The sequence below is a fragment of the Alosa alosa genome, chromosome 6 (genome assembly GCF_017589495.1).
Source record: "Alosa alosa isolate M-15738 ecotype Scorff River chromosome 6, AALO_Geno_1.1, whole genome shotgun sequence".
Classification (NCBI taxonomy): Eukaryota; Metazoa; Chordata; class Actinopteri; order Clupeiformes; family Clupeidae; genus Alosa; species Alosa alosa.
This window is the reverse complement of record NC_063194.1, coordinates 18,689,594-18,702,250: the sequence shown is the minus strand read 5'-3', so window position 1 is coordinate 18,702,250 and position 12,657 is coordinate 18,689,594. Positions and strand designations below refer to the sequence as shown.

At 44.2% G+C, this 12,657-nt stretch overlaps 1 protein-coding gene across 1 annotated transcript in view; it reads right to left on the bottom strand.

Annotated features, from left to right (window-relative positions):
• Positions 1–1,157: 1,157 nt before the first annotated feature.
• Positions 1,158–12,657, bottom strand: part of LOC125296767 (RNA binding protein fox-1 homolog 3-like) — a 41,681-nt gene continuing 30,181 nt past the window's right edge. Inside the window, 3 exon segments of the mRNA XM_048246846.1 lie at positions 1,158–5,278; positions 7,915–7,993; positions 10,391–10,449. Of these exon segments, the coding sequence (XP_048102803.1) occupies positions 5,234–5,278; positions 7,915–7,993; positions 10,391–10,449 (183 nt within the window). The 3' untranslated portion in view covers positions 1,158–5,233.

Here is a 12,657-nt window from a genome sequence, read left to right as displayed (position 1 = left end):
AGTGCTGGGGTGCTGTGGGACTCTTCATCATGACAGTCGCTCTAATTCAGAGAGATCCTCAGTGCGTCGCGGCCCCCTCAGATGAAAATAAAACCCAGCTTTAATTTTGACGTGGCTTTGTAGTGTTTCTTTCCCCTCCCCTCCTGCACACCTCCCCTGGAGAAATAAACAGGCAGCGCGATAGCATACTAATCCCAGCCCAATCGCATGGCTGTCTGTCTCCCTCTCCCCCCTTTCTTTCTTTCTCTCTCTCTCTCTCTCTCTCTCTCTCTCTCTCTCTCTCCTGGTGCAGGAGAGGGTAGCTGAGGCTCTGGATCCTGTATGTGCTCTCCTTCTCCCTCTAACAGATGTCTCTCCACCACCACGGAGTGCGGCGGGGCCTAGCTCAGCGGAGAGAGTCATGGACTACAGCTCGCAGAGCAACAGGCCCACAGAGAAGTCCAGTTTTAGAACAAAACTGGACTGTGGTCCACTTCGTAGGAGAGCTCTTCAGACAAGGACTTGACAGAGAATGGAGAAGGCTAAGTGAGGTTTGGCGTCTGTCCCACAAAATGGCAGGAAGATAAAGAGATGAGTGAAGTCATGTGCATGCGCACACACACACACACACACACACACACACACACACACACACACACACACACACACACACACATGCATTCATAGCTAACTCACAGGTCACAATCTAGATTTATCAATGTCTTTAACAATGCTCTAGAGGAGTACAGCTTCACACATGTTGGTTCCATGTCACAAGAGAAGAATCAATTGTTTACAATTGATTACAAACTAATGATGATAGATTTTAGACAGGCATCTTTATCAAGCAGAATGTTTCATATTAATTCACATATTAAGTCTTAATTGAACACAGCTGCAGAGATCGTTATGAATGATGTGTATGAAAGATGGTTTACATCTGGTAGAGATCTGGAAAAGGACACCATTTGGGGAGGGAATTCTATAAATCACTATCCACTTTAGTTGTCCAATTTCATTAAAATCAAGGTATGGCAGATACAATTTGTTTCGTATAAGCAAATATGCAAATCATTTCAATACGCCTTTTCAGTGTAATGACATAAGTTGAGTAAAAATCATTGGAATTCTTTTGAAACATACTATGCATGCCATTTCTGAAGTGGACAATCAGACAATTTGTATAATAGTTTTATTCTGACACCCAAAACACCCAGAGATTATGGAGATATGTCACATATATTAACATTCAATTCAATTTGGAATGAACAGAATATAAGGGCAATATACACAGTACCAATAAAATATGTCAAATGAAAAAGTTACTTACACCTTCCAGACAAAACCAGATTAAGAAATTACAGTACATTTCATAGAACAATGTTAGCAGAATTGCAAATGCACAGATCAAACCACTTTTGATTTAGATATGATAACATATAAAACAGCTTGTTCTAGAGAATCTGAATATACTGTGTGTATATACATGTATATATATGTACAGGTTGTCATTTTTTGCATGTTTCTTCTTGCTTTAGTACAAATTAGGTGGACTAACACAGGGCTTTAGTCAGGGAATTCTGCTGCCAAATTCCATTTGAACTGCAGCTGCATTTGGCAGCTAAATTGCCTGTCTAAAGCTTAAGCAAGAAATACCTGCTTACCAGGGCTTTAGAAAGAGTTTATACCATTGGAAGATGAATTTCTTAAGTAGCAATATATATATATATATATATATAGTCATGTTAATATGCAATGTCACGTTACATGTTAGTGAATAAAATGTGTACAGTAAGAGGAGAAAAGATTTCACAGTATGTATGCACCTCAGTTAGCATCTCATTTGGACATGAGGAGGAGGAGTTTTGCATGAAGGTCGGTCTAAATAAAGACACATGTCATACACAGTTGACCCTCTCTAGAGCAATACTCCACATGATGAACTAAACATCAACTAAACGTTTACCACACTTACAGTAACTATTGAGAAAGTCCCATGTCTATACTACATGTGATAGCCTTAGTAAACAGACAGTAGCCAAGTGTTAGAAATTATAGGAGGTGTACAGGCAGAAAGACAGACGCTGAGAAGAAGACCTAGCAACAAGGATGTGATCATATTGTTTTTGTTTTTTTATATTTTGTTCTGATGGTAAAACATGAACCAATACACTGTTCTGAGTGAACAGCTATCCACACAGTACTGTATTAATGTGCAGTGCCCATGTATAGTGAAATAGAGAGTAATAAAATGAAAGCTCCTACGCCTGCCTGGGGGAGTGGAGTTGCTGCATGACAGAGGGGAGGCAACTGTAACTTCAGTCTTCCCACTCAAGGATTCTCATGGAAGACAAGCAACAGATATGTGGCTTCATCACTGAAGCATAAACAGAAGACCTACTGCATAAAGCAACTAATCGAATCCAAAGCAACTAAACAATCTAACCATCTCCTGCAGCATCCAAACCTTGAGGACAGCAGTACAGCATTTTCAGTGGAGGACGAGCCGACAGAACTGCGGCTGTTTGCAGGAAACTGGAAGCTAACCCCCCATCTCAAGGGAACAGGACCGTTGCTTAGGGGAACGCTTCAAACCTGTCAGAAGTAACCAAGGTTCCAGTCTGGACTAATTACTCTAGAACGCCGCTCCAAGCGTTGTGCATAAGTCTGTCTGACATCCAGATCAAACAGGCGCGTTTGAGCAAATAGAGGCAACCTTTTAAAGTGCAGCTGGCACCGACACTAATTATGAAGTCACTGTCTCCAGTAAATGTTCCACATGAAGAGGGAAGTTGTGAGATTGGAGAGAAGAGCAAGAGACGTTGGAGTAACAGCTGCAGCCGCTGGCATCATTAGGAGATGGAACACAAAGAGAAAACGCAGAGAACTCAAAGAGAATGAGCTTTCTTTTGACCATACAGGAGAATTTACTTGAAACTCCCTCTTCCTGTTTTTCTGCGAAGCTCTTTCTCTGTCTTGCTCTTGCTCTCGGTCCCTCACTGCCATTCGGGGAGTGCTGGTTTGAATAAAACTGAGCTAGCTAAAGGAAGTTTGCAACAGTTGGACTTTATTCTGCGGGGGGCTTTTAAGTGGGAGCAGCCGTCTCTTTAAAACCCTGCCACTGCTGCACCCTGCCACAGCACAATAAAGTGGACAAGAAGGGCTGTGCCACTTAAAATTAATGAGCTAACGCACACCGCAAACGCACACATAGAAACACACACACACACACACATACACAAACTCTCCCTAGAAAACTCAAGTAAACACGAAATGCTGGCTAGAGTATATGTTCTATTAAAACATGGGTAAAATGTTGTCTGAGGACTTTCGATCCAGAATCTTTGTAGACTATGAGGCAGTCAGACAGACACATTTCAATATGATACAGTAACTTATACTGTACGTGCTACAGTTTCGCACACTGACTGATAAGTAGTAAGAAATAAGTGATAAGTAATCACCTCTGGCAAAATGCATCTTTAAGTAATATTCTTGGGCCTGACATTAGATGGTAATCAGTACCAAAAAATTAAATGTGTTTACATGTTTGTCTGCTCCTATCTGATTCTCACAGAGAGAATGTGGACCTGACATCTGGCAGGGGGGGGCTTAATGCGCACAGGGATGGACTCTTTATCTGGCTAAGGGAAAAGAGCTGATTTGCTGAGCAGTTTTCTCCATATCGATTAGACTCAAGAATGAATTAGTCTGTTACCGACACTACCCCCACCCCCCACTGGGCCCTCGTAGCTCCGTATTGATTGACTTTCCTGTACTTATCCTTACGTTTCTGTTCAGATAAAAAAAAAAATACAACTCTCCATTGCCACCAAAGTCTGCACTTTCCCAGAATTTAGAGTGTAAACCCGTATTTCGGACCTGAGAAAGGAGACCAGACAAGAACCGAAGGGGAAGTTATGTTAAGTGAATAAATAAATGAAGATCTTTCTCCTGAGACCTATTTGCATAGACACAGGGCTGCTTCCCTGGACTAGACTGAAGCCTTGGTCAGAACTAAATGGCGCTTACAGTGGAATCCTTACAGAAAATGGATTCAGTCTGAAAGTCAGCCAGTTGAGTTGAGTTGAGCACCAGACTTGCTTGAGGTGATCAGAGAGTTATTTCACTTGAAGTCGGGGCCAACATTTAACTGGCTCATTCGTAAATGAATGCCATCAGAACTGGTGCTCAGTGGCAAACTGGACATGTTACAGCAATAAACCAGTCTGGCTGATATTAAGACCATAACACATTTAAATGTTTCAACCACTTCACAGAGATGAAACATCCGACTGTTCCTTTGGGTTATCCTGAGGTAGGACAGCTATATCATTTGTGCATGACTGAAAAGCGGTTACTCCTGAAAACTTGCTAAATAGATGCATAAACTTAAGACCATGAGTTTCCATGAACCACACAATAGGGTTCAACGCCTCCTGATGTTTTACAATGACATGCATGTAACCCAACATGTCAATTAATACAGATACAAGTCAGGACACGAGGGGGAGTATAATGCCTCAAAGCACCCTAGAGTCAATAACACAGCCTGCCCTCAGTGATCAATGAGGGGGGAGCAGGGAGGAACACTGCCTTTGATAGTATCATGGTATGGAGCTTTTCTTCTCTGCAGTGGGAGAGGGGCTAACCTTAAAGCGCGTAAATTAGCTTAGTGTTGGTGATGGAGACTAGGATATAGTGTAACAACAAACTGATGTGATATTCGATTTGGCTCAGACTGATGCTCATTGCTTCTTGAAAAGGAAGGAGCAATGATGGAGAATAATTGTGCATATTTACTCACAGTATTAAAAAAAAACTAAACAAAAAAACAAACCAACACTGGTAACACAGAGTAAGGTGTCCACAAGTATGGGGACGTTTATATACAGTCCCTCCAAACCCATCAGTAACACGTCACATTACATGAAGTAAGAACAGACATTTGAAAAGACAGGAGGAAAATAAAAAAAAAAAAAGTAGTGAAATCAATCAACAGACAAACATCTGACATCTGGACACAAAGAGGAAAATCATTTAGGCAAGGGGTGAGGGGACAGGGTCAGCCCTCTGATCTGGAAGCTTTAGTCTGAATCAGTACTCCACGCAGGATGAGCTGTTTATACAGTGGCTTGTTTGATTGTTTTTATTTATTTGTTCTTGAGAGTGTTTTTTTTGTTTGTTTTGTTTTTGTTTGGTTGTTGTAGTCTGGGTAATGTCTTTGTGTTTCTTTTTCTCTCTCTTTGTCTCTTTAGTAGGGAGTGAAGCGACTGTACCCTCCTCTGTAAAGGCTAGCCTGCAACATCAAAGATGAAAAAGGACCAATCAGTGTTAGGGTGACCGCTCCCATGCAGCTTTTTTCCTCTCCCTCTGCAAAGTTCCTTCCCTTGACACGACGCCGCTTTTGCTTGACAATTTGGCCATTTTGGTGAGTGTGTGTGCGTGCTTGCGCTATTAAGTTTTGTTTTTTTTTTTTTACATTTTAAAATGCTACGGTTGCCTTCAAAATTTTAAGCAGAACACCTAATAGTGGTGTAAATATTCATTTGAATCTGAACTTTATCTGATATGGAAATCACTTCCATTTTATAAAAGAACACCTACTGTATCCTGTGCTCTTTTCCTCCTAACTGCAGGGCCAGATTCACTCATGGAAGTGTTCATTCTAGCGTCTCGGCCTCATTATGAGCCCTGCTCGTCCTGCGTGCTCAGTGGCGCTCTGTTCTGGGACGTGTCCCTCCAGGACAGCTTCTCAAGTCGTCAGTGTGCAGTCGGAGTTTAGGGGGCTGAGGCAAAGTGGTTCAAAGGAGCGCAACGATCGTTACCTTTCAAGTCAGAAACTCGGGGTGGGGGGACACACCTGACTGGCACTGCGCTGCACTGCACCATGCCATGCCACGCCACGCCACACCACACCACACCACGCCACACCACGCCACACCACACCACGCCACACCACGCCACACCACACCACGCCACACCAGGGTGGAGGGCTAACTTCACTGCTACATGCTTCCTGAGGGCAGTGCACACAACCATACAGTCTGAGAAACATGCACACACACAGCTACACACAGACACACACACACACACTAATGCACATACCAAACACAGATGCATACATTCCCACACATACATACATGCATGTACACACACTTCCTCTCCTCTCTCTGTCTCTTTCGGTCTCTCTCTGTCTCACACACACACACGCACTCGCACACACACACACACACACGCATAGACACACACACACACACACACACACACACACACACACACACACACATTCCCCGGGTCCAACCTCTGCTCTGTTTCTTTTGGCTACTTTCCAAAGGCAAGGCCGGAAACCTTCAAAGGCTAATTATCTCTAATTTTAGGGAACCCTCTTGCTTATGTGCAACTTTCATCAGCGTGGAACCCAATTTGTAATTTCAGCACGCTGCAAATCTGCAAAGAGAATTTTACGCAACCTCGGAGGAACTAATTATTGAATGGCTTTTAAATGCAAAAAAGCACCCTCCTCTCTTCCTCTCTCTTCCTCTCTCTCACCCTCTCCTCTGCCTCTGCTCTGTCTGTCTTTTCTATCCTCTCTCCACCCCTATCCTCCGCTTCTTCCAAGCCATTAATCAAATATGATTAAAGAATTAGAAACCAAATGATTTTCCCACCTCAACAACTCTCACTATGTTTGACAGTACTTTATACACTGGGTACAAAACATTCTGAAGAACCTAGATGATTTCCTCCACTACCTGGTTAAGCAGTACTGAGGGAGGATATAACCCCCCCTGCGCCCCCACCACACACACACACACACACACACACACACACACACACACTAAGGCACAGACACACACACGTTTTGAGTTTTTGAGGCCAATTGTGTCAGTCTTGTAATGTGGATCAGCGCGAGAGAGTGTGAGACGAGGGAAGGAAGTTTGGAGGAGCAGAGGAAAGCATCAAAATGCACAAGCACAGCTGTTAATTAGGTTAAAATGAAGGCTTATAAAACGAAATCATAAAAATGACTGTCTTAATTAATGAAAGCTTTTAGCTAGCAGCTGCACCGGGGAACTGTTTCTCTTTCTCCTTTTTAAATACAGCTTTGTTGTTGCTCTTTGTTTTTGAGGACAAAAAAGAAAAAGAAAAGCATGCATGCCGGAAAATGTTAAATATTTGAGTTGCTAACCTACCAGAGAGAGTGATAGTCAAATTCAAACTTATGGGGGAAGGAAGAGGGAGAGACATACTCGATCCCTTCTTTCTTCCATCATCCCTTTCTTTTTCTTTCTTTCTTTCTTTCTCTCTCTCTCTCTCTCTCTCTCCGCTTTCATTGTCCCACGGCACACTGCTGCATGCGGTTAACAGTTGTTCATAACAGAGGCAGAATGGAGTCCCCTCCCATGCTCTCCAAAGTAAAGAGAAAATAAAACAAAAGTCAGAGAACAGATTTCTCTTTCTTTTGGTCAAAAAGTAAATACTTTTTTCCACTGATTTTGACTTTTCATCTTTGATGTAAAGCTGCAAACGCTAGCTAAAAACAAACATTAACCAACTGACTTGATTCTTTTAAGTAGGTGTGAGGGTGCTCACAGTGGGAAACTGTTTGTGCGAGGGAGGATGTGATTCGTTGTGTGTCAGCAAAAGCCATCTAACACATAAAATCAGTTTAGAGTCTGTGGTGGAAGTCATTTTGGGATGGCAAATGCCCAGTCAGTATATAAACTTCGATCCAACATCATATCAGTGCTATTGCGTTGCCACTAGATGGAGTGAATGAGCAAAATGTCTCTCTTTTGGAAGGACTGTACTGTGCTCCTATGTAAGGCACAGATTTCCGAACATTTGTATACTTGTGTGTGTGTGTGTATGTGTGTGTGTGTGTGTGTGTGCGTGCGACTGCAGCAGGGTGCAGAGGGATAGGTCACTCACCATGGTCCCCACGCTGTAGGTGGTGGCCGGGCCGATCGTGTGGTGGTACGGGTCCGGCGTTGCATAGACTCTGCCATAGCTGCAACGGAGTCGAAAGAGAGAGAGAGAGAGAGAGAGAGAGAGAGAGAGAGAGAGAGAGAGAGGGAGGGAGAGAGAGGGAGAGACTGAGTTGGCTTGAACACTTGAGCGTATACAGTAATACTGAGAATGGTGCTGAATGCACACAGCACCTTAATTGCACATGAAAGGCTTTGGGTTTTCACCTTTTTGTAGCCTTGGCATAAGCCTCCTTTTTTTACGCCCCCCCTCTGGTTCTCTATCACTCGCTCTCTCTCCTGTCACGAACTGTACAACTCTGGAATTGTCCAGGCTTTTTTACACCAGGTGTTCAAAGGTTTATGTGCTATTTGCGCTGAATTGAATTACTCTGTTTTATTGTCTCCTTGATTAGGTGGTGAGTCTCTCTGGAGGTGAACCCAGGAGGGAGGGAGAGGGAAGGAGAAATAGAGGGGGTGAGGGAGGACATAACCCCCCCCTCCCCCCAAGCCCCCCAGCCGTTGTTTACTTGGGCTGCACAGAGGGCTCACGCCCTGGCTTTTCATTGTTGGTGGTTTGGAACTAATCCCTTCAATTTCCCTCAGAGACAGGACAAGATGTGTCCTCCCTCCTGCCCGTCTTTTCATTTATTTATTTATTTACTGCTCCTCAGTTATTCCTCTATTTACTTCAGCCCCCCTCCCCCTCCCTCCTCCGTCCGTCTCTCTCTTCCTCCGACGCTCGCTTGCAAATGAGGGTCTGTGAGGAGCAGATAACACACTCCAAGCCAAGGACTGAGGGCACCAAATCAAGCAGGAATACGGAAAAAAGGGAATCCAGAGAGAGAGAGAGAGAGAGAGAGAGAAGGAAGGGGGGTGGGGGGAGGAAAATGTCATTTTCCCCAGAAAAGAAAAAGAGAGACAAGAGACATGGGGCAAAGGCTTTCTCCTGAGCAAGGGCATCCAGGCACTTGCAGGGGAGACCCAGCGCACTCGGCCCACTGGGGGTTATGGGGAAGGAGGCACAGGAGAGAGCAAGGAGGCTCTGGGAGGCCATGGAGGACGGTTAAGGGAAGAGGAGATGGAAGAGTCCTTGCCGACTGGGAAAGTCACAGAGGCAGCCTCTTTCACTTCAGTGGGTGTAACCAAATGCCAAAAATGTCCACTCAGAAAAGAAACAAAATGGCACCCTGCCTGCCTTGGCATTATATTAAGAGACGGCTGAAGATTCTCATTCCCAAATTATTTGTTTCATTAAGTACACAGACAAACCCTAAATGCTGGCAGAGAATGGCATGTGCTTTATGTACGTGACTAATAGACTGATTTGGTGTTTATGTGTTGTGTTTTTGTGTACAGCTGGCACACATCTATGGGCAAAAGTCCAAAAGCCTTTTAAAGAACTAAACATGTAATTACAGCACTAATTACTGACTATGATAACTCTAGATTTTAGACTTGGAGGACATCACTATTCTTAACGTTGGAATGAAATTCAATTTCTCTCACAGGGCATGTAGAAAGTACAGCTGTACTCGAAACCTTTCTCTTAGGTCCAATGGACCTAACTTTACCCTCTATCTCATAAGGATAAAGCTACGACATATCTGGTGAAATCTGAAGGCAAACACTTTGGCTTGGATTGATCTATACCTTGAGAAAAAGTGGAAAAAAATCTTGGAAAAGCAAAAAGCTAAACCCAAATCCAACTACACTGAATTACATAAGGACGAACAGGCAGAAATACACACAGAAGCCAAATAGAAATGAAATCAGTGGATCAGTGGAGGTAAAAAAGCCAATCTCCAACATGTATTTATCTGCATTTATCTTTAATTTATTTATTCATTTGTGTCCCTTCTGGAGCACAAAGCCAGTGTGTAAGAGGCATGTCTGATAAATGGGACATTATCGTTATGATCTCTGAGCCTCTCAGACAGTGTGTGTGCATTATCACTCCTGACACGCTCACACCCTCACAGATTAGATCCCACCTCTCCCTCCACCCTTCCCCACCACTCTATCCACAGTCTGTTGTGGCCTCCACACCATTCTTTTACCTCCACACCATTCTATAACCTCCACAGCTATAACAGCATTGGGTACATGTCTTATCCCAAATGACAACTACATATACTCACACTGACAGCTTCAAACTATTCCCTAGACCCCCCCCCAGAAAAATCCTAGGAAAATGTATTTTAGATTTATTTTAACTCCTTATAAAATTGTTTTATACTTGCTTTTTCTCTTGACCAAAATATGAGACTGAGAATTGAAAACAATCTCTTTGTACTGGGGACATGGCATTGTCTGTAGTGGGTGAAATGTAATTGTATATTTTTTCTTGTTCTTGTGCTATTGTATTTTATTTTATTTGTTTGTTTGTTTGTTTGTTTGTTTGTGTGTGTGTGTGTGTGTGGCACAATGCGTTTCCTCACCTGTCACTGTAGGCTGCAGCAGTGGTGGGCTGAGCATATCTGTATGCAGCATAGCCCCCCTTTAAAAACAAACAAAGAAAAGACAAATGATCAACAACAGGTTTCCAGGCAATATGCACAGCCATACACAAAATGTAGTTGGATAGAAGATATCCTGCAACAAACATATTTCATGGCTTTGGACAAAGCACAGGCCCTGAAATATAGCATACAGATAATAAGTTTTTCTTTTGTGTTTTGGCAGAAATTGTGTAGGACAGGCTTTTCTTTTTTGTTAATGTGAAATCAGTTTTCTTTTTCAGGGGATGGCAACAGGCGCAGAACCGTGAAAATCCCTGGCTCACAGCCAGAGGGCGCCATTTCAGGGGAAAGAATCCATTTGTTTTTTTCTATTTCTGAGTGCCTGAAGGATCGGGGAATGATTGATGCCCTCAGAGCCTTCACGTCTCCCTTGTGTGTGTGTGTGTGTGTGTGTGTGTGTGTGTGTGTGTGTGTGTATGTGTGTGTATGTGCATGCTCTTGTGTGCGTCTGAGTGTGTATGTTTGTATGTGTGTACACTAAAGTTGGTATAGTTGGATATGTTGTGGTGTACAGTCAGTGCAGTAAGGTTGTGCGTGAAAGTGTATGAGAATATGGTTGTGTGTGTAACTCTCTCTCTCTCTCTCTGTGTATGTGTGTGTGTCTATGTGTGGGGAGGAGAATGTTGCTTGCATGTGTCGGTGAGAGTGTGTGCGTGCATCAGAGGGAGTGATTTAAGTTTTGTGGGGAGCAATGCGTGACTGCAAGCATGAGAAGTGATGTGTGAGAGACAGAGATAGACTCGAGACACAGCTTAAGAGTGCGCAAGAGAGAGACAGAGAAAGGGGATAGAGAGAGAGAGAGAGAGAGAGAGAGGTGGAGGTGGTGGTGTGTGTGTGGGGGGGGGGAGCTCTCCCCAAATTCACTCCTCTTTTTAAAATGACGGCAGGAGAGGGATGGCTCTGCTCGCTCTGTTCTCTGCATTATTAAAGAGCTCACATCTGTCTTCACTTGTGTTGTACAGACACAGACAGAGCAGGGAAGGGACCCATCTCAGAGCAGCCGAGAAGATGGTGAGGCATCATGCAGAGGAGAGAAACTTCCCAAAACCACATGCCGCACACCTATATGACAAAAACCACACACACACCTATATGACCAAATGCTGCCTGGTCCGCATGCTCACCATCGCAAGCTGCATGTGTGTGGGAAGCCTGTGTCTGTGTAAACTTATTATTACAAATGGCTGGCCTGCCCTACGCAGGTAAGCAAGACCTGTGTGTTTGTGTGTGTGTGTGTGTGTGTGTGTGTGTGTGTGTGTGTGTGTGTGCATGTGTGTGTGGGCAAACTAGAACTTGTTGGAGGGAGATAAAGAGTGGGTGAGGGCTGGCTGACATCCCCATCTCAGTGCCGGTCAGAGGGCACTGCAGGGATGCTTGGGTCAACCGAGCTGACCCGCCCACCCCTGCCCCCTCCTACCGTGGGGGGCAGGATGTGGTGGGGGGGGGTGGGGGTAGGGGGTGGTGGGGGAAGTGGAGGGCATCCTGTGGGAGAGGCGAGCCCTGGGAGTGCGCTGATTACACTTCCCCTACCTCCACTCACGCCACCTCATACATCAGTGTCAGATCCGGCGCACAGGCCACCAGGCACATTTGTTATTTTGTGTCACTTTTTGCTCCTATGAGTGGGTGTGTATTCGTTTGTGTGTGTGTGTGTGTGTGTGTGTGTGTGTGTGTGTGTGTGTGTGTGTGTGTGTGTGTGAGTGTGGAAGTGTGTAAGGGAGAAAGGGAAAAGAGAGAGAGGCAGGCACACAAAAACACACACACACACACACACACACACACACACACACACACACACACACACAGAATATGTGCGTATAGATGTATATGTGTGAATATGTATGTGTTTATCATTCTGTGTGATGTTTATGTATGTACATTGAGTGTGAGCATGGGTATGTGTGTTACTCATCCCTCAATGTCAATCTCTGTCCCTCCATGTATGTGTGAATGGATGGGAGAGGTCACTGGTATGTATACATTGTGTATGTTATATACGGGTAATACATAGGGTAATACATATATAATGAACTGGGCTCATTCCTCATGTCATCATGTCAGGCACAGAAGGCACCAATGCTCTATGACCTCTGAGCCTCCTGTCAGGCTGAAGTCCCAGGGGCTGACGGGAGTTTACCAGGGGGAAGGATCTGTCAATGTGTGTGTGTGTGTGTGTGTGTGTGTGT